This window comes from Hirundo rustica, chromosome Z, assembly GCF_015227805.2.
Source record: "Hirundo rustica isolate bHirRus1 chromosome Z, bHirRus1.pri.v3, whole genome shotgun sequence".
Taxonomy (NCBI): Eukaryota; Metazoa; Chordata; class Aves; order Passeriformes; family Hirundinidae; genus Hirundo; species Hirundo rustica.
The window spans coordinates 39,192,587-39,215,420 of record NC_053488.1 but is presented as its reverse complement, the minus strand read 5'-3'; the positions used below and the strand labels follow the sequence as shown (position 1 = coordinate 39,215,420).

Below are 22,834 nucleotides of genomic sequence, written 5' to 3'. Positions count from 1 at the left end.
TTCAGTTCTCAGTAGTCCCACAGCAGAGGAGTCATCTGAGAGACCAGGCAAGGTATTCAATGGTCTGATGTCTTCTGTCTCTACAGCAGCTATCCCAAAAGCCCAACAATATCCTTTTGGGTCTTTGAAATATCCATTTCTGAGATAGTCTATGCTGAGGATGCATGGGGCCTCTGGGCCAGTCACAATGGGGTGTTTTTGCCACCCATTCCCAGTTAAACTCACTTTGGCCTCCAATACAGTCAGCTGCTGGGACCCTCCTGTCACCCCAGAAATAGAAATGGATTCTGTTCCTACATACCTTGATGGCATCAGGGTACATTGGGCACCAGTGTCAACCAAAGCCGTATATTTTTGTGGGTCAGATGTGCCAGGCCATTGGATCCACACAGTCCAATAGATCCAATTGTCCCTTTCCTCTGCCTGGCTAGAGGTAGGGCTCCCCTGTTCCTGGTCATTCCTGGTCACGTTGCTCTCTTCCTGTAAATATGTTCCTGAGGTCCCTTCAAGAGGATCAGTCATATCATCCTTCCTATACCGTCTGCAGTTCTGTGCCTGAGAGACTGGAGCAGCGTTGACTCAAGATGAGCTCTTTGTGGTAGGTGTCTCTCTCTTCAGTTCATGTACCCGGGCTGCTAAGGAGGAGGTGGGTTTTCCATTCCACTTCGTCATGTCTTCCCCATGGTCCTGAAGAAAAGACCAGAGGTTACCCTGTGGAGTGCATCCTCTCTCCCTGGCTGGCGGATACCTGCTCCTAATGGCAGAGACTCTTGTTGCTTCTGGCGAGATGTGGTAAATTCCTTCCTTAAGTTCCTTTTTCAGTTTCTGATGGCCCTCTGCAATCAAACTCCGAACTTGCTCAGCCAGCATTGTTTCCACAGATGAGACATGGGTACGAAATGGGGCAGTGGCAGTGTCCTCGTAAATTCTTAGTTTATTGACCAAGACACCTGCCTTGTCCTCACCTTCCCTCCACTGCAGAGTTGCCAGGTAACGGGAGTACATCTTTGGTCCAAACCGTGCAAATCTCAACCACATCTGCGATGTGCACTGGACATCATCTGGACTTTTAGGAAATTTCTCATCTTCTGAGAAAATGATCTCCAGCACAGCCAATTCCCTCAGGCATCCGATACCTTGTTCCATTGTGCTCCATTTTCCTTGGTGCACCTGGAGGTCTTCTTTACAAAGGTATCTGTCCCTCACACTTGTTAGCAGTTACTGCCAGAGGCTGAGAGTTTGTTGGGTTCTCCCGATCCCCTGGTCAATGACCACATCCCAGGACAGTGATCCCAGTTACCTGGCCTCACATCCATCCAGAATGGTGTCATTGGCTGCAGCGTCCCAGATGCGGAGCAGCCAGGTTAGGATGGACTCGTTTGTCTGGCGGGTGAATTCCCTCCGCAGGTCACGCAGTTCACCCAGGGATAGAGAGCGGGTGATGATCTCTGGCTCTGTCTCTTCTGCTGGGTGCGAAGGTCCTGCCACATCCTCATCAGTCACTATGCGGACTGATCTGCTCTTTGATTTCTTCTTCTGAACAGGGGCAACTGCTACTGGTTTAGGTTGTTCAGCTCCAGTGACAGTTTGTGTGAAGATACTGATGGCACCTTTGGTTTCTTTCTCCTCTGTGACAGCTTGTGTAGACACTGACACTGTTGCTTTATTTTTGGTTCCTTTCACCTCTGTGACAGTTTGTGTAGACACGGATGCCATTGTTTTGCATTTGTTTCTTTTTCCCCTCTTCCTCAAGGAGACGCTGCACCACCCCATGTAGTCTGATTTCTAAGTATGTGCAGATCATGCAGAGAAGACAAAGCAACAATATTATGCTGTCCTTGGCACCTAGAGAGAACTCAATACTTTTGAAAACTGCTGTGCCAGGCCTAAAAGACTGAAAAAAATCATTCTTTACCCCTCCCCACAGGGGCTGGGTGTGATTGTTGAGAGCCCAGATGTAGCATCCTAGACCAGGACAAGCAAACAAAATAGAGTATATATTCCAAATGATGCTCATTGCCTCAGAGGCTATCATACAATAAACATGATAGACCAATAAAGCAATTTTTGTACCACACCCTGGTCTACACATGAGCATTAAGACCGGCAAATACTGCCCCATGTGTGGGAAAATGTAGAGAGCTAGGTATAAGATATATGAAAGCAAGTTGAGCATCATAGTGGACAGCTGGTTTTTTTTCTCACTACAAAATTGTAATTCTGACTTTTCTCAGTACCTCGTGCCCCACGTTGGGCACCAAAATATATGTGCTGGCTTGAATGCAAAACCAGCAAGAGACTCCAAGCCATAAAAAAAAATTTAATAGGACATAAAAAAAAAAAAAAAAAAAAAAAAAAGAAGGTAAAATAAAATAAAACCCATGCGGTAGTACAAAAGATCACTGGCAGAGTCAGAATACAACCTGAAACCATGATGGTAGCAGTCCAGATGAAGTGGTCTCGTTGAAGCAGTGTTCCCGCAGAAAGGTCTGGTAGCTCTTGTCCTCTGGGAATCCAGGGCGTAAGGCTCCCTGTGCTGTCCTGAGTCCCAGATTATATCCAGGTGGGAATGCTTGGCTCCTCCCCCTGGGCGGAGCATCTCGCAATGGGCTGATATCATTTTATCAGTCTTGCAATGGGTCCTTGATTGCCCATTAAACAGAGAGAGCTCCTGGAGGGAGTTATCTATGAGTCATGCAGCAGGGCATTGATGGGCCATTAACAGAAGATAGTCTGGAGGGAGGGGGCAAGGGAAACACTGCCCAACCTAGTTTCAACATTTCATGTAGATGGTGATAGAGTACACACTTTGGGCACACCTTACATTGTAACCTAGGACACCCATGAAAGGTTAAAGTGAAGCTGTTACACTGATCAAGCTTTAACATAGTCTTTGAATAAAACAGACCTTTGAAATAGTATTGAAAGATGGGGAAGAAAGCCTCATATTTGGCCTTATGTTCTGACATGCAGAAGGTCACTTTTGTTAAGTTTGTGGTCTTTGTTCAGTTAGAAATTTACATATCTATATATGTAAAGATTTTTTTTTCCCAGAGCCTGCAATTGTTGTTTCACTAGTTTTTCTATTCTGCTTTCATTCTGATTTTTAAACTTTCACTTGCAAAAGCTAAAATGCAGGAGCAACATGCAGATTGACTGAGAAAGCTGAGACTCTTCAGCCTGGAAAAAAGAAGGTTGTGTGGACATCATAGCAGTCTTCTACTATCTGAAGGAGGCCTTCCAGGGAAGTTGGAGAGGGACTCTCTTAGAAACTCTATTGATGTGACAAAAAGGGATGGCTTCAAACTGAAAGAGGGGAAATTTAGAAAGGAAGTCCTTACAGTTTATAAAATTATGATGGAAATCATTTACTGTGAGAGTGGTGAGTAACTGGAACAGGGCTGCCCAAAGAACCTGTGGATGCCGCACCCATCAGTGTTCAAGTTTGGAAAACGGCTTCACGCAACCTGGCCTAGTAGAAGGTGTCTCTGCCAATGGCTTAGAACTAGATCGTCTTTAAGGTTTCTTCCAAACAAAACAATTCTATGATTCGACCTAGATGGTGGAAAGTGTCCAACTGAATTAGTGACAACCACTGAATAAACAGGTTGACTAACTTTTGTTCTTTTAAAATGAAGAAAATCATCCATTCGGCTATCAAAAATAGGTATTGAAACAGCCTTCCCAAGTTTTCTGTCGCTCCTTCTCTGCTTTCGGACACTCAGCTTCGCCTACCTGCCGCTTTCCAGAAACCGAAGCGCTTGCGGTCATGACAGGAAATCTGGAAGTCAGCAGAAGCGTTGGCGAAGGAAGGACTCTGCCGGGGCCGCTCGGGCGGAGGGCGTAGGGCAGCGCAAAGGCAGGGCGGTAGGTGCTGCCTCCGCTGCTGTCCCGCGGCTCTCTCGTGGGCGGGCGCACACGCACGACTATCCTCATCCCGGAGGCCCTCTCGGCCGGAGGCGCCAGCGGGACGGGGAGGGTCTGGTGAGAGGGGCGACGGGGGCAGCGGGAGGGGCTGGGCGAGACGGGAGCTTCCCCGCGCTCCGCCCGCCTCCAGCCGCCGCTCTCTGCCTCGGGCGACGGGGGCAGCGGGAGGAGACGCGCCGGACCTCGCCCTTCTGCTCGGCGGGGCCGCAGCCGGCGGCACGGCGAGGTGAGGCCGCCGGGCGGGCCGCGTGGGTGGCGGGGCTGCTCTGCCGGCTGCGCCCCGCCGGGCTCGGCTGGGTCGGCGGCGGTGGCGGACGAGCGGCGGCCCCGGCGCGGGGCGTGCGCGGCGGCGGCAGCCGGCCGTGAGGGGCGGCCCCGGGCGGGCTCCGTCCCGCGGGCACTTCCCGCTCGCCACCGGCAGTGCTTGCAGGGGTACCGGGCCGGCTTGCCAGGGCTTAACTGGCGTGCTTGCCGGACGCTGATAGCATTTTCTTGTTTCTTCAGCTAGCCTTCCCTCTTCAGGGTCTTGAACCGGAAACATCTTTGAATATTCGCAGCGGTGGTAGAAATAGTAATGTTAGAAATCAATGCAAGTGTGAGATACCTCCTCCCGGCTTCCCTTCCAGGGAAGGATCGGACTAGGTGGCCTTCCGTGGTCTGTCGCAGCCCGGGTGGTGACCTGAGACTGTTCACTATCCTCCTTCCGAGCCAGCCATGCGGGAGCCTGCTCCTTGCTTTCCCTCGCCGTGGGCAGAGCTGCGGAGGCCTTACCGCAGCCGGGGGGACTGATGGCTTTTCAGAAGTTTGTGCCTTCAGAGGCCTTCCCACCTCTGCTTGGAAAAGCGTTACCCTTGCCTCTTCAGAAGTTTCGGTTCGGCTGTTGGGTACGCAGTGCCCACTGTGTTTATCGCCTGCGCACGAGGAGGTTTGCCTTGTCTTACTTCGTTGGATTCCCTTGCCAGCATGAAGTAGAAGGAACTGATCAGGTTTCTGAAACCTTTGAATTGACTCTAGAATTTACTGCTTTTGGACGGCATTTCATCTTACATCTTAACAGCACTTTGCTCTTAAAGAACTATTTATAATGAATGTTGATTTTTTTTTTTTTTCCTCCTAGTGGGAGGTCTGCATGTTTTACAGTCAAACCATATGTGTAGTTTTGCAGTGATGGGGAAATGGTAGCAGTTTACAGAGTTTCTCGTCACATATCTAAACTTATTGTACTCTGTTTCATAGACTTCATTTAAGATAAATTGGTGTTCTTTTAATTGTGATCTTAACAAGCTAGTTCATCTTTGTCTTGGTTTTGAAAGACAGTTGTCTGCCAAGGAAAGCTAGAGCTTCCCTTGGAATGGAGAATGTAAACCCACTTCCCTCCAAATTATTAGAATTTTGCAATTAATTTCACACAAAGATATGGGACAGGAACAATAGTTCTTTACTAGGAATACTAAAAAAAAAACCAAAAACAAAAAAACCCACAGCAACAACAACAAAAAACCCCAAACAAACAAACAAAAAAACGGAAATACAAATGTAGTAGTACAAAAGAATAAGCAAGGAAGCAAACAAAAATCCAAGAGAAAAACCTGACAGGGTCAGGGATACGACCTGGCACCCTGTTGGTCAGGGTGTTGGAAGCAGTCCAAATAGATCCTCCTGGAGTAACAGATTTGGTTCTGTGGAATAGAGATGGTCCTGTAGAAAGTCCAGTGGTGATGAGATGGGTCCAGTCTTCCTCCAGGAATCCAGTGGAAAACCTGGTACCTTGTGTCCTTCAGTCCCAGTTTTTATCTGCCTAGGAACAGCTGGCTCCTCCCCCACTGGGTGGAGCATCTCACACTGGGATGATGGAATGTGCCATGTCATTGGTGGGCCCTAATGGCCCATTTTCAGAAGATGCCCCCCTGGAGGATGGAGGGGTGGTGAAAGAGATAAGAAACATTGCCCCACCTGGATTTAATGGCTGGGCCATTATCAGAAGGCATCCACCCCCCTCCCCCCTGGAAGGGTGAGAGAAGGATAAAACATCTCCCCAAAACCAGCTTTCAACATATGAAATAGAATACACATTTTTAGGTTGCATAATCCAATGCAATGTTTTCTGGGAAAAATATCAGCAACAAAATATAGTCATAAAAATAAGTGAGTAGTGTGACTAACTCTTGAGATAGTTCAGGTGTATAAGGTTACTTGTTTAATTTTGTTTTCATGCACAGTATTTTCAGTGGTAATACCATTATTACCTAGGCAGTACACCTAGGCAACATGAGCAGGTACTCTAGAACATTTTTTCAAGGTATTTTTGCTTAGCCAACTTCTGTTGTTGGGATAGATACCTACCTTAAACCTCTAGCTTCTGTTTTGCCACATACCTGTTTGGGGATTTTCTTTAATCAGATAAGGGGCGTTGGGGGTGTTTGGTTATTAGCTTCTTGTGCAGTAGTCATTTGAAAGAAGATAGACTTCTTGAGCTGAAGTATGATTAGTGAACAAGTGGTAACAGTGACCCTGTCCTTGGGCAGATAGTGCATTTTTAGGGGTTTCGTTATCTTCTGATCTGTTACTTCTATTTTAAAATGCATTGGAAAAGAAAGACCTGGGACCTGAATTGACTGCCAAATGGTTATTCCTGAGTAGGATGAGAGTGAAGTTGCTGAATATGTTGTGGTGAAAGTGCCCTTCCCTTCCTGTAAAAAGTGTAACCTGCTAATTTGGGTAAATAGTGACTCTGTGGTGTTCATCCAAGATATAGAAGTTTGAGTAGTGGCTGTTGGTGAATGTTTTAGGGTGACTTTCCTTTTCTTTTTTTTTCCTGCAGTTTGTTAATCCCTGTGAAAGGCACATAAAAAGTTTGTGGTCAGCAGGCTTGAGTTCAGTGCACAGACTTCAAATCTCCATTGGAAAAATGTTTGTGTGGCCTCTTTAGACTTGCAAATTTGAAAAGAAAAAACACCCTCAAATAGTTGCTGTAGAGGATGATAAGAAATCGATATGCTCTATTTTGTGACAGTGTACAGTTCCTTGACCCCTGTGTACAGTCTGTGCAACTTTGAAAACAGGAAGGTTGCTGCTGGCTTTATAGCTGGTTCTCACTGTGGGGCTGTGCATAGTGGTACTTGTAAGTAAGATCGTGCTGTGTGTAAGAACCAACTGGATTTATCTTTCAAAGATAATCACTACTCTGTATTAACCATTGATAAAATTGAAAGGTTTTGACTAATTTTTTTCTACACTCCCTTTCTATTTCCACTCCATTTTCTGCACTCCATTTCCACCCATCCAAAAAACAATCACCTTTTTTTTGGAAGACCGGGCACACAAATGTTTACTCTCTGATTGACTTTTTAAAGAATTACTTATTTTTCCAATTTCATTTAATTGTTTTTTTAAATAAACCCCAAGTTCTAGTACCTTTTAGTCTGTTTTAGTTGTATCTGGGTGTAACTAACTTGTCAATGGAAGAAATGGAGGAAGTTTTGATTAAGTCGCTTGGTTAATCCATTACACTTTAATTCAAGCAGTCACAACATAGGAATTTCATGACAGTATCTGAAGAAAAATGGTAATTTCTTCCAGAAGCTCACGGGGAGGTTGGAAAAGAATCTGCAATAAGTAGGGAGATATATATATATATATGTGTTTTTTTTTTTTTTTTTTTTTTAATCTCTTGTCCCTGGTGGCTCTACTTTTTACAGGGGTTTTAGTAAGGCTTTGTCATTATTCAGAGTTGTAAGTACTCAGGTGTCCAAGAAGCTGTGCCTTCACTTTTCTGTTAGTTGTTCTTTAGATGCTGCTCTGTCTTATACTGGCTTCACTACTTCAGCTGAGTACAGCAAAAGAAAGAATTGCTCACTGTAGGGAGTAAAATTATGCTGTATGTTAATTTGCTTGAATATCTCAGAGTCTAAAACATCTCACTCTCAATGAAGCACCACTAGACTGGCAAAACAGAAGGATGAAATCTGCTGTTCAGAAGTCAGGAATTTTATGTATATGCTTACTTTTGCATCTGCCATGGACATTGTTGAATTTCATCTTCAGTAAAATTACTTTCTAACCCATAAAATCAGAAACTTATTTTAAATTCAACTCAAATAATTGTGCCAGACCAGATGTTTCATGGAAAACAGCATGTGGAAATAGATTTTCGTGTAAATGTACTTATTGAGCTGATCTACTTATCTCTCCTCCAGAATATGTGAGTGTGTATATCCATGGCAGAAAGTTAAATAGTTTTTATTTTTTAAACTGATGAGAGAAGGAATATCAATATTGCAACTGAGGTAAAGTTTTGAGTCTGCAGTAGGTGAATAGAAGATCCTTATGTGTCCTTCATGCCTTTCCTCTTCCTTTTGCTTTTCCTTCTGTTCAGTATAAAAATATATTACCAATTAATATAAATTATTTAAGGGCAAACAACACTGGCTTTTCTAGAAAGAGCAGTGTATTAAAGTCAAACATGCTTTAGTGAAATCAGCGCTTATTTTCCGGTTTGTTTTTAACAGCTGAAAATAGGAGAAAAGCTGCTGATGCTGCCAGATTTGTCTACTATCTAGGTGTATTGACATTTTTAACATGGTTTTGTGCCTGTGGTTTAAGCTGCATGGTGCACTACTCGTTGGTTCTTTGAACAATATAGTTGCTTAAGCTCTGAAAGTTTTTGAGCTTAAACAGCTATTCCCATATCTTTTTCTAGTAGATAAATTACAGTGCAAGCTGCTACTGGTGATGTGAACCATTTTCTGTATTTCTGACAGCTATGAGGAAAATACCGGTTATTTTATTCAAGTCACACTTGGAATGAATCACTGCATCTTGCAGTGCTGTTTGTAGTTTTTTCATGTGTCACGTGTACCTACTAATACTCTGGCGGCAAAGAACAGGATGCAGATGACTTCATGACAGATTCTGACCATTTTGGAAATGCAGTATTTTATTCTGGTATGCAAAAGTAAATCAATTCTTTTGTTCTTTGCTGAGACAGCAGTGCTAGTCATGCCTTTTGTGCTCTCATTTTTGCTACTCTGGTGATGTGGGGTTCTTGATTTTCAGGGGTCATCAGTAAGACATGGTGGCTCTGTACTTCTCAGGCACTCCTTTTAGGATGACACAGTAGGAAAATCGTTTGTGCAAGCTGTGTGTGTTTCTGCAATTCATAGCTTTCTACTGGAAATTTGTGCATATCTGTGTGTGTGTTTTAATCTACTGCATCTTGATTTTTTGCTTTACAAGAAAGAAAAACCGAAAACAAATGCATGGTTCCTTTCCATGCCTTTGCTTCTGAATGTTGGCCTTACCTCATCTGTACGTGGCCCTGTGGGTGTCCACTGGAGTGTGCTGCGTGTGTCCCTTTGCTGCTTAGCTGAAGCGTCCTTTGGGCAAGAAACTCAAGTCTCAGGCGTTAGACTTTTTTGCACACTTTCTTAGATTGTTTTGTGGTGTGTGTGTTTATGAAGAGGCAACATTTTCAGGAAGTTATGTTTTACTTTTATATCCTCTGTATGTTCCACTCTCAAATACAAATTAGGAAACTTTTCAAATAAGTGCACAGATTTGAAACCATTGTGAATCTGGCAGTATTATGCACTGCGTGCTGAGAAAAGAGAAGATATAATCTGTCTTGATTGCAAAGAGGGAATTTTGCAGAGAATGCATGTGGACATTGCCTATACCTATACCTATACCTATAGGTAAGCTGTTGAGACGTATGGTAAAATCTGCATTTCTGGTACATGCGAAGTGCTGGCATCACATTCTTCCCTTGTATTTACAGTGTATGTTCACGTGTAAATCCTTTGAAAGTTGCTACCATTTATTATCTTTTAAACCATTGCCACCTGTGCATTGCACCAGTAGGGAAGAGGTTGCTTTGCTAAAGAGCATGTACCTTGAGAGCTTGTACAATATATTACTAGTAAATGTACCCATTTTAGATTTAACTTGTGACTTGTGATGCATATATATTTGCTGTCTGGCTGGTCTTCTGTGCTTATTTTTGCTGTCGTTTGTCTGCAGGAGTGCAGAAAGGAAAAAGTTAAACTCAGTTTACAAGAGAGAAATCTTCTACAATCTGCAGCCAAAATTCCCAGTGGATTTTAAGGATTCATAAAGCTAGGTGCCATTAGCCTTAGCAAGACCAGATTCTACCACATCATAAAATCAATGTAGCCTGTTTCGAGGAGAACTGCAACTACCCTTTGCCCCTGCCTATTTTTTAAGATGGCCTGTTTCACAGAAATAACACAAACCTCAATAAAAACCAGTAGTATCTCTGGTACTGCTAATTCATTATTTATGTTCTGTAGGAGTAGAGAAAGCAGCTGGGGATTGAAATGGAGAGTGCTTGATGCAATGTAGCATTGAAATCAATGGAGAGTCTGCTCATATTTATGTTGTTATTTTTAGATTCTCCTTTAAATAATTTGGTTCAATCTGATTTATGTATTTATTTACAAGATTGGGAACAAGAAGTTAGAATAGTAGTACTAGATGGAATAAGTTGAAACTGTCCAATTTCAGAAAGCAAAGTGCGAATTACTCCTTGAACAGCAAGACTAAATTAGTTTTCTGAGTAAATTAGGTTAAAAACAATCTGTTCTCTAGCCCAGTGTTGTCTGCGTAGATTTTTGGGTAGATGTATGGTAAAAGGATGCCTGGTTCTGTTTATTGCAGATTTTCATTATATTGTTAGGAGTATTCAAGACATCCCCCTCAAGACCATGTGAAGCTTTACATACTACTAATAGTTTGCAATGACCTTTCTTTGTCTTTCAGATGGAAATATCTGGACAGGTCAACACTAATACGTCTACCTTCCTTGCTGGGTATAAGCCTGTCAGCTGTTGCATTATTGCAAAGGAAGTTTTATTGTGTGTATAAAATAGCTGTAGTTGGGGATGCAGTATAACGTGCCCTTTTTAATTTGCAGGTTTTCATACTTGCTGTGGTTCTTCGGATTTGTTATTTTCTTGAAATGGTAGGACTAGGAAACAGCTGTCGTGGGATGAAGTCTCCACCACTCCTCATGGCGGCACTCGTGGCTTGCATAATTGTTTTGGGTTTCAATTACTGGATTGCAAATTCTCGCAGCATGGATCTGCAGGTAAGGTTTCTTTTGCTCTGCATGTCACTTTGTATTTGTGCAAGTAATAAACATAGTTCACAAGAAGGATGATTCTCCTTTATGTGGCAAGTCAGGAACTTAAGCTTGTTGTAGGAACTTTCACAAATTTTACAGTTGTTGCTTATCAGTAGTGGGAGGCTGGGGAAATGGGAGGGATGCCTATTTGTACATAAGAGAAACCCAAAACTTGAACACGCCTGGATGTGTGATACTTGTTACTTCTGCTCTCACAAAACATTCAGTTGTCTTGTGCTGTTTCACATTAAAGATGTGACAAATGTCATCCTCTGTTTTTTGTCCCCTCCCAACCTCCAAGCACCCCCAACTTCCTTGCCATCGTGGCAGTAGGCAAAGCAGAAAAGGACTTGGCTTTTGCCAGCTCTGCTCAGCAATAACAAAAACATCTTTATATTATCAACCCTGTGTTCATCACAAATCCAAAACAGACCCCCATACCAGTCACTGTGAAGAAAATTAACTCTATTCCAGACAAAACTAGCACACTCATATCCCTAGATTTGTCTTCATACCTGACCCGTAGCATTATATGCATACTCAATACAAGGAAATCTAGGTTGTTCAGAAACAAAATCTGATTTTGTGGTTCTTAGTCAAGTTACATGTAATAATTACCTTGTCTGGTAACTTTTTTTTTTTTTTTTTTTTTTTTTTTTTTTTTTTTTTTTTTTTTTTTTTTTTTTGGTGGCTGTTGAGCTTGGGTTTTAATCCTTTCTGGACCATTTCTTCTGAAATAGGTGTGAGTCAAGTTTCTGGTTTGTGACAATCTCTGAAGGAAAGTTCTTTTTTATTTTTTCTCCCTTCTTCCCCTCCCTTTTTTCTTTCTTCCCCTCCCTTTTTTCTTTCTTTCTTTCCTTCCTTTTTTTTTTCTTTTATTTTGTTATTGTTTCTAACAAGCTAACCTAAAAACTAGCAACATGTTGATTAAATGTGGCTCATAAGAGCACCTTCCCAGTTTATCTGGTGAATTTGTATGCTTTTTGTAACTGAGCCGTATAGTAGCACTGGGTGGACAGCTGAGGGAATTGAACACCTGTTTCACCTCAGGGCAGGCACTGTTCAAACAGGACACTTGTGTCTGGCCATGCATTTAAGGGTATGTCTTAATGACTTCTGAGATTCTGGTCGTCCCTTGCTTTCCCTTTAGTCAGTGGCCTCCGGATGGTGGCTATCAGTGGGTAGTAACTGTAACAGTAAATGTATCAATATAGCTGAAGTTTTGCTGCACAGCCATGAGGCTGCTGATAGTGAAAAAAAAAATGCCCCATCAGTTTATTTTGGTCTCAATAACCTAGGGACACAAGGTCCTCTGATATTACTGATATACTCTACCATCTTGTACATATCTCCTAAAGTTAGCCTGAAAATCACTTCACTTCTGCACGGTCATGCTCTCCAAATGGAATAAAAGCATAGCTGAACATGGATGGAGCTTCTAAAGCACTCTGTAGACCCATTTGTTTGTTAGCAAGACTTTGCAGCTGTTATGACTGAAATGCAATGAGTGCTTTTCCTTGCTATTCCAGCTAAACTGCAAGTCATTTTTCATCTTTTTTCTTTGCTTCCTCTCCCTTTTCTTGCTTTCTGTGCAGGGTAGGTGGGTCATGATGTGCTACATACCGTGGTATAGGAAGATTTGATATATTTTCTTGGAGTCTTGGAAAATGCGCAGTTTTTATTATATTTAATTTTTAATCCACCTGGCCTTTTTTTCCTAGGGGTAGAGTCTCTTGATATCCCCACTCCCCTGCATGTTTTTGTATTTCTAGTTGCTGCTGAAAACCAAATTTAATCCAAAATGTTTAGAAACAATGCCTTGCAAAACTAAATCGGTACTTACAAAAAAGAATTGGGGGAGAGGAGGAAAGAATGCAAAAAGATCAGGCTTGATTCCTTAGCTTATGTCTCTGTCTTTGTTTTTACAGGATGTTGAATTTTGTTCTGCCTGTAGCTGCTCTTTGAGCAATCAAGAAGAATGATTATTTTCTGCTTATGAATGAATTTTTCTCATATATATCTTTGTGTAATAGCCATATGTCAGTTGTTCATGGAAAAATTGGGCAGTGTTGTACTCCCTCTACTCTTTTCTAGCTCTTCCAGGAAATCAGATTGATTTGAGAACTGAGTTCGTTTAGGGTCAATGCTGTGTAGTGTAGAGCTTTCAGAATTATATAGGCTAAATTTGAAAAATGTTTGACCTTGTACTTCAGAAAAATTGTAGACTCTAATCTTTTTTATGTTTATGTTTTGGGGGGTTTTTAAGCTCAAGTACTGAGCTTTTCATTTTTCTTTCCTTTAACTGAAATTTTGACAGTGTCTACAAAATACACACTCCTTTTAATAGATGTAGAACTAGGGAGGTGTGTGTCTGTGTGTGTGACTAGGATCCCTGGCTGACAGGACTTTCATGATATCAGCATTGTTAGAGCAGTGAAATTTGCTATTCCTTGAATACATTGAATATTCTGGCAAGGCATTTTTGTTTTCTTTGACTAATCTGTTCCTCCTCAGGGTCGAGTCATGGATCTGGAAGGCAAAGTCCGCAGGGCAGCAGCGGAGAGGGGTGCTGTGGAGCAAAAAAAGAATGAATTCCAAGGGGAGCTAGAGAAGCAGCGACAGCAGATTGACAAAATCCAATCCTTGCACAGCTTTCAGATGGAGAATGCCAACAGAGCACATCAGGAAGAGAAGGTAGGGCTTTTGCCAACCACAGTTTTCTGTGAGATGGTGGCTTACCAAGACACGCCCTGCAACAGAAAGTGATGCTCATGTGTTGCAGCTTACAGTCAGTGTTTGTGTGGCAAAATGTTTTATGATTATATGATATTGAGAAAATGGACTTTGAATGGATAACTTTGAAATGCTAGAAGCTGCAAGTAACAGCATTTCTGAATAAGACTCTTATCCTCTCTATAAATCATTGCTATGCTTGGATATCCCTTCACTTTCTTTCCTGTATACTGATGTTTTAAAATTTAAGAAAAAGAGGAAGATGCACTGAGAGATATATTCCCAAATATATTTGTAAGCCTAAATGGTTGACGTTTATTTCTAAATGCATTACGAATTTTGTGACACCTTGGCTTTCTGCCTCCAAAACTCAGTAGTATTGGGAAGATATGAGAAGGTCAGAATTCCACGGCAGTGCCCCTGACAGTTCAGCTTTGCCAGGGGGATTGTATTCCTTTGTGAAGAATGTGAACAAAGCTACTTAAATTGCGGTGTGTATGATTCCTGTTGTGTAGTATCTTGCAAACTGGTTTGCTGATACCACTTTGATTGCAGTTGTTAGTCAGTAATATGATTTTCTTCCTATTAGCATTTTCTCCCTCTTATTTAGTTGAGAATATTCAGTTGCTTCTCCCATAAAGTCTCTTGACTGAAGTTTATGGATCAGCTTTCCAGGACTATTAAGTTCAGCAGGTTGAACAGACACATCTCGTGGTGGTAGCAGGTACTCTTCATGTAGCAGGTTCACTGTGAGGGAATGGTTTGTTCCTCAAAACGTGCTGCCTGAGCAAAATATCACCAGATTAATCTTTGAAGAACTTAGAGGAATAAAAATTGAGAAAAATGGGAGGTAGAATGTGCACATCGATGTCATATATCATGATTTATTTTGAAATAGTCTTTACCCCAAGTCTTCAAGGAAATAATAAACCAATTCTTTTTACCTCTTTTGAGACAAATAGTTTCCTTGATAATTTCTCTCTTCTCTTTGTGCTCAGTCCTTGCATATATCTTAAAAAAGGTGAGGTATAGTTTGTCAGTTTATTTTTTTTAATGTATGCCTTTTTAAAAAAGATAGAATATTCAGACAGGATTCAAGGGAGTAATCAATCTTGCCACTTCTGCCTCATATTATTGGGTGTTGCTACCAAATGCTGTGGCATTTTCTTGTGTTCTACTTCAGTTCCACAGAGTGAAAAAGCATGAATGGAAAAAAAATAATCAGAAATAAGAAAAGGGCAAGGGGAATGGAGTATTATGCTTCCTTTCCATAAGCAGATATCACCACAGTTACTAAAAGGCACTGAAACTGTAAGGGCTGGCCAGAGAGTTTACAGCACAGGGTAGGAAGATGGGCTGATGTTGAGAGATGGTGACAGGAGCTCATCCAGGAGTTTTAAGGAAGTTTAGTGAATGAAATGTTGCTTCTGCCAAGCATGATGTGCCACCTTTTTTCTTCAAATTTCTGGCATGACATGAATGGTAGGTGGCTGTAGTAATTCCCCATGAGACTAGACGACTGCTGATGGCAAAAGTAAAAGAGTCTGCTCTCTGACTTCTGGTGGGATATTACAGCTTTTATTCTCAAGTCCTGCCCTGCTTGCTGGAGCCATCCCAATGGTTCGCCGATGCCAGAGAGACCTCCCCCCTCCCCTGTTGGGGCTTTTTCCCCAGGGAGCAGGGTCCAGAGGCACCACCCAATAAGGGAGAAGTGGGAGGGGAACAGAGTTAGGTTACATTTCAGTGTGGGGGATGGGCACTGCTGGGCAAGGACAGATACATGGAAAAAACATTACAAATCCGATGAAATATAAACCCAATTAATGCATTACAACAGGTGGCACCACACAATCCACTTTCCTTGTGGCGTTTTTGAGTCTAGAGGGCATATAGGAACTGCTCATAAAATGTGGCATCCATGCCAGGAGAAGTAGTGAAAAATATTTTACAAAACTAGAACTGCTGTTGGACATGGGGTAGAATGTGGTGTCTGGGGAAGAGTCAAAGTGGCTTCTGGAAAAGAAAATCTTTCTTCTGAAGTATCTTGGAATTTTCCTCTGAAAGAGTCAGTGACAAAGGTGAGGGAAACAAGTGAACACATTCACACCTGGAGTTGCAATGGCTCATAGAGATTGTGCAGATGTGTGCTAAGACAGTAGTATTGCGAGGGTGAAAGACAAAAGTTGCAAAGCAGCTTAGAAATACATTGGGTTAATTGTTGTACTGTGGGGAGGTCACCAGTGGAGTTTTGGAGTGCTGTGACAGGACAGAGAGGAGGGCAAAGGTTACCAAAGCTGTGCAGTAATTTTTCTACAGGAATCCAGAGTGTGGTTTACAGACTGGACAAGAGTTAGCAGAGGAGAGCCATCACAGTCATCTCCAGGATGCCAAATAGTACAGAAAATGTTTGTGGCTGGGAAAGACAAGGTGAGGTTGTCCTGCATTCACTAATCTCCTTCAAATGCCATCATCAAGTCATAGTTCAGATTGAGCAGAAGATAGTGCTCCTCAGTTAATAGGTGGTGAAGCTGGAAGTGCATGGCATCCATAATACCCAGTTAAAGTGGGTCTGTGTAGGTTAAAAAGCAACTGGATGACCTTGCTCAAGCATCTAACCCACCAGTACCAAGGTGTTTGTTCTGTCTCCAAGTGTTCCTCAGACAGAGGAAGCTGCTGCTTGGAAAACGCTGTGCTTTATGGCTGCCTTGGAATTAATTTGGCTTTTCAGTGTTAGATGTGGGAAGCTGGGAAAGGTGTATTTTGGGGCCGGTCTAGTAGCAATTCCTTCCTCCCAAGTGCTTTTCTCTCTACCACCCTAAAATACAGTTGTTCAATAATGGCATAGTCTATGAAGCTTGCTTTGAAACCCCAGGAAGTGATGCCCTAGGAAAGGGGTGCATTTTACTAATTTCGTGTCTTCTGCATTTTGTGACTAGAGGAGATCCTGTGTCTCACTCAGGAGCCTGAAGTGGTAGGTTGAGCATGTATGTGCCTGTGCACCATTTTGCATCAAATTCAAAATTTGCTTTTCTTGTGACACACAAACAAATATCCTGCAGAGATGCTGTTTGCTTTCCAACTCTGATTTAAGAGTAGGGAGAGCTGTGTTGATGGAAAGCTGTGCATTTGTCCAAAGAAGACATCAGACAAGTTGGCATGGATTCATCCACTGTAATTCAGGAATGCCTCTGATGTGGTGGCAGGAAAGAGAGGTAAAGCTTAATTCTCCTCACTAACAGCCTTTGTTGGAAGAAGCTCTCTAGCATTGGAGGTTATTCTACAGAGATATGTGAAACATATGAAAAGACAATTTCTAAGTGCTTTTTGGTTTGTTTGTATCTGTATCCAAGTGTAAATGTGTTTTGCATGTTCATATCTTATATACACACACATATCCTTGTTTTTTGGCTCCATGGATTGCAGTCAAATCTGGGATTCCTGGGAGGCAAGTAATGAATTCTGGTTATGGGAAGCTTCCTCCTTGAACTGAACTTTATTTACTCTGTGAGGATTAGTAGCTAGTATTTACCTAGTCAGGAAGAATGAATAATGCAAATCCAAATCCCGAGATTCTCAACTTGTTTTACAACCATTTTACAAACTCTGTTACTAGAGATTGTCAAGTCATCAATGAGATTTTGTTTAGTTCTTCATGCTATTCTTAAAAATTAAAATGCTTTCAGCAGTGGTGTAGGAATGATTGGTCCATCTCAAACCTCCCACTTTTTCAGGAAGAAATTATGGTTTTTCTGGCTGTAGAAGAAGCTTACATATGAGGCATACTTACACAATCTGTTCTAACCAAAAGCAACTCACAAGTAACATTTGAGACCTATCATAATTGCAGTTCATCTCTGCTCACTGTGTCTTATTACTCTGCTGATGAAATACAGAATAATTATAATACTGATTTATTTCATGCCAAACCAAAACACCAGTAAGGTATTTGCCCAGTTAAAGTCATTGTCACTAGCAGTGCAATAATCACTTTGAGTTAAATCTGGCTTCTTTTGTAGTAGAACTGTCTCTGTGCCACTTGAAGGATGAGGGCATAGAAGGCAGGCAGTCTGACTCTGTTATATTGTGTGTATTCACTGGGGCAGTGTAGCTCTTGAAAATTGCTCTTGTTATTATTTTCTTAGGTCCGAGTATGTATAAAACACTACTGTCACCAGTCTTCTTTTAAACAACCTGCATGAATTTTTAAGGATTAATGTAAATTTAGGAAATGGCTTCTGGAAATCCATACAGAAATAGAATGATGAGTTCAAGTAATCTTACATGATAACAACAGTTCAGGAGTGCAAAAGGGCTGTTTCTAATCTGTAAGCAATTTTGTAAAGAACAATATCTTCTGTGGTTGGTTTTCAGGACTCATAGCTTCTGGGATGCACAGAACCACAGAAGTCTCTTTGAAAAGCATAACAGGACAACAATATGTTTAATATCTCGTAACTGACTGAGTATAATTTTGCAGTTGGTAATTTTCTTTGGATTTACATAAATCATCAACCTAGATCTTGTTTTACTGAGATGGGCCAAGATTTATACATTCTGTGTGAAGCATATCACTGTCCTGTTGCTCAGTATCTTTTAATGCTGGCTACAGCTGCTCTCTGGTCCCCTCCCTCTGGGAAAATTTCAATTCCCAGCACATTCTTTGGACACAAAGTGCCTATTGGTATGCAGGGAGTCGACTCCACTCAGAAGGCATTACAGTAGTCTGTAGGATAAAGGGGTACCTCTTCCCTTTTACTGAAGGCTATATATGTTTTTGTTTGTTTCTTTGTTTTCGTTCATTTATTTTTGGGGGGGTTTCGTGGCTTTTTGAGGGGGGGAGTGGGGGTGTTTCAACCCAAACAGTGTTGCATCATCTAGTTTAGGAAAAGCTCTGAGGTAAGGGACCACTGGCTCTTGTCCCATATTTGCTATAGTATAATTTTACTATATTAGCAAGACAAATCAGTATGCTTCCTCATAACTGATACAGCAGAAGTCTAGAAGATCACTTCCATTCAAAATTCATCTTCGCATGGTGGGAAGGAAAAAATAAAAGATAGTCTGCGACTAGCTGAACTAGAGAGAAGGAATTTAGAGTATATGTAGTTTGAAGTTAATTATTGGAATGTTGCTACATCTTCACAGCTAAATGAATGGACAAAAAGTCAGAAGGTGCATTAGATACACCTGTGGAAGTTTTGTATTAGTAGTCTCATATCATATGGTTTAGTTTTGCTTACATTGCCTCCTATCGGGGTTTTAGTTAAACATAACAGTAAAGTCAAAGTCCTGTAATTTCACAGGGCTTTTTTTCTTCAATCTATTTGCTGTTGCCCAGTACCTGTAAAAGTAATTTCGTATTCATGTGTGTCAAATACTACCCTCTTGGTACTGAAATTTTAAGAAAATAACTTTGCAATTTTGCTGCTTTTGGAAGCAGAACTGCACCCTGTCATGGTATGCATGCCTTTGTGTCTTCTGTGATAAAACAATCTAGATTGTTTCTAGCACAGGCTGTGAAACAAGGTTGAGTTTCAGATCTTTGGCAGAATCATTCTGTAGAAACAGAGGTGTTTTTTTCAGGTTTGGTTTTTGTTGGGTGCGTGGGTTGTTCATTTGGTTGGTTGGTTGGTTTTTATTTGGGGTTCTTTTGTTGGTTGGGTGGGTTTTTAATATTTATTGAGAAAAAGTGCAATTTCTGAATGGAATTCAGTTTATTGAGAAGCAGATTTAAAGGAACAATATCTCCTCCATTTTGAACTTGAAATTTGTTCTAAGGCTTTCTTCCACTGATGTGCCTCCACTGAAGTGTGCAGCACAATAATTGGCCTTAAAGACAAATATTTCCTTAAAAATCCTATTTGTGAACTTTTCCCCCACAAACTAATAAGCAGTTTAACTGTTAGTCTCTAGGCCTGGAACTGAAAAGACTTTTTGTGGCTAGTTATCACATTTTAACAGCAGCTGGCAACTAAATACCATGTAGGCACTTACTCCCTACATTTCCCTCTAGATTTTTGAAGAAAACTCTATTGAGATAAGAACAGTTTGATAACTGAGAGGAATAAAATCCAAGAGAAACAAGACATTCACAATCCGATTACTCAGCACTGCTGAACGATGAACTTTTTCCCCAGCAGCTATCGCTGCCTCCTAGCCAACTTCCCTACTTTTTGTCCCAATGATCTATGGTATGGAATGTCCCTTTGGCCAGTTTGGGGCACCTGACAGAGCTTCATCCTAGTTTCTTGTGCACCTGCTGGCTGGAAGAGCATGGGAAACAGGAAAATCCTTGGCTTAGTGTAAGCACTACTGAGCAGTAACTAAAACATCAGTGTGTTGCCAGCATTATTCTCATGCTAATTCCAGCGTAGTGGTGGGGAGTTGTGGGAGTGTGCAAGACAGAACCACTCTTTTTCTTTGCTGAAAGGACTTAAATCAGTTTGAGTTAATCACAAAATAAGTGCCCTGCTTTTCTCTGATTGATTATAAATGGCTGTTTATGCATGTATGAATCTTACCTTCCCTTCTTGCTTTATTCACAGTTGGTTTTGTTCTTACCAGCTGGGTTACTGATTCTGTGGCTTATCTTTGTCTCCTTTGTGCTATATTTGTGAATGCAAAGCCCATTTCTTCTTAAGTTTTAGTATTCATGCTTATCAAACTCTTTCCTTTCTTTTTGCTGTTGCAATATCTTATTATGCTTACATACAGTTAGTGTTAGAAAGCACCTATGTCAGTTCAGTGTGCTTGGGTTATCTTGATTCTTGATAGTATCAAATGCTGGATGCGTTATTGTAGTAATTCCTCCAAGGAATATGTGTATGGAGGATACTGTTTGGCATTATTCAGATCAAATGCGTTTGCATTGTTCAAAGTATGTGCCCAAAACAAAGACCTCCAATAATTTATCTCAAGGCTCACTCATGCATATTTCTGGGTTTGTTTCATTATTTTTAAACAGTAACTTTAACTTTGTGTTTCTTAAGTGGAATAAGACTTACGTAGATATGTTCTGTGGTGATTAATAAACATGTCTTTGGCAGCTGTCATTAAAAATTTTTCTGTACAGCTGGAGCAGTTTGTTTCCCATAACATTGGTGAAAGTGTGACTTTTGAGTTTTGTGTCTGAAGCCCTGCTGTCCACAGTATTGTCTTCAATCAAAAGACTTCTTTTCCCTTTTCCTTCCTTCCATAGAAGTCATAAGGACTTCTATGCAAACGTGTTTACAAATCAAATAAACTGCTTCTATATTACAGGGTTACTGTGTCACAGAATATCACATTTTGATGTAGTGATAGGGTGATTTTCCAAAAGCTGGATTTTTTGCTCCTGAGTATTAGAGCTATTGTTTTATGGACTGGATGAATCTTAGAATGTGAGTTTCTTTCTAGAACTGAGTTTTGGCATGTGTCTGCTGAGTGCTTCTCAGCAGTTTTAATTCTTGGCCTGCATAAAACTCCCAAAGTGAGTAATGTTTGCTTGATTTACAGCCACAAGGTGAAAAACAGTTAACACTTTAATGATAGGAGGAAGAATGGAAGGCCTGATGTTATTGACTTAGATTGGAAGCTGGCAGTTGCAGTACTGTGCTGTAAATTATTAAACAATATTTCCTGTTCAAATTAAACAGCTAACTAGAATATTACAGGTTTTTGCCTGGACTTTTGCCCACATATTCAAGGAGATAGGTGTGGCATTGCCAAAAGGAAGTTTTATATGCAATCCAGAATGATCAAGGCAGACTTGGTTTTTTTTCCCTGTTGTGATTCAAAGAGACTTTTTAAAATGTGAAATTATTTATTTCCACTTCAGCTAATCACAGTTACTATTGCCCTAATGTACAAAACATGTAACACTTATATGTTTTACTGTCGTGTAAGTGATCCTGGCATTTAGGAGTTTCATTTTAAGGACTGGCCCCCTCCTCCCCAAACCTCCATTCCCTTTCACTCTTCCTCTCCTCCCCTGCAATGAAAAGAACCAAAACCAAGAAAGCCCCACAAAATATATAAGGACATTATATATATATATAAGGACATTAAATATATAAGGACATAAAATTATAAAATTGTTCTATCATAGTGATTTTTCTAGTCCACTGATGATTTCTAGTAATGTCCAATGCTGTATTATCCTGAAAGTGATAATCTTGGAACAGCCTGATTACATTGTCCACACATTAACAAAATTTAGAATTTACACTGAAACATTAACTTCCTTTCCCCGATAAACCAGTGAAAACAAATTCATTGTTTATTTACCTATCCTATGAGAAGGAAGAGGGAGAGGTATTAAACAATCCTACATACAAGTTGTTACTAGCTTTTGAAGTTTCTTTTTGCTTTTGAATAAAGGAGCATGAATAGAGGAGCATGACTTTTTTTCTTGAGGTTTCACAGTGGTGTTCACAGAACAGCTCTACATACAGAATGGTGTAGAAATACTTAGCAACAGCTGAATGACCAGTTCTTTGAAACGGGACTCTTTGAAGGGTTATCCAAAGACAAATCTACTACTCTTCTGGGTGCTAGCCCACTCAGATTTATTGAACACTGCACTTTGCCTAATCAACTGGCTCTTACTGCTGTTGCCTTTGGGAAGAAAGGCACTGATAATGCTGTCAGTGTTTCAGGGTGACTTGGGTGGACAGAGTGAATGCTGTTATTTCTTCTTGGGTGTGGACATGCACATGTCAGTACTGGAGCAAAAACTTTGGGGAACAGGGGAGCTGACTTTCTGAGACCCTTGAAGAACCCTGGAGTTTCCCAGGATAAGGCTATTAGGGGAACTGACAATGAAGCCTGAGAAATACCTTCCTAAGATAACTGGATTGATTCTGAAGAGTCAGTGGATCCCTTTTTTTGTATTCTTAAGTACTCTTCTGCATCAGACTTGCTAAATGTTGAATAGGAATCTGAGTTTTCCTGACATCTGGCTCACAGGAATAATTTCACTTAGCCATGACTTGATTCAGATTTCGGGTGTTTTGGGATATGTGTGTATATTAAATGGTAGATGGAGATTGATGA

General features: G+C 41.2%; 1 protein-coding gene across 3 annotated transcripts in view; it reads left to right on the top strand.

Moving 5' to 3' along the window:
• The first annotated feature begins 4,047 nt into the window (after nt 1–4,047).
• GOLM1 (golgi membrane protein 1) overlaps nt 4,048–22,834 on the top strand; it is a 41,782-nt gene continuing 22,995 nt past the window's right edge. For 2 of the 3 annotated variants that reach the window (XR_009208641.1, XM_040089854.2), the window contains exons 1-3: nt 4,048–4,153; nt 10,859–11,032; nt 13,583–13,762. Coding sequence is in view for 2 of the 3 variants with exons in the window: in XM_040089854.2 (XP_039945788.1) it covers nt 10,904–11,032; nt 13,583–13,762 (309 nt within the window). In the remaining variant the exon portion in view is untranslated. Of the gene's footprint in view, nt 4,154–10,733; nt 10,755–10,858; nt 11,033–13,582; nt 13,763–22,834 lie in introns of those variants that run through there. The other variant, XM_040089855.2, reaches the window with a different exon arrangement.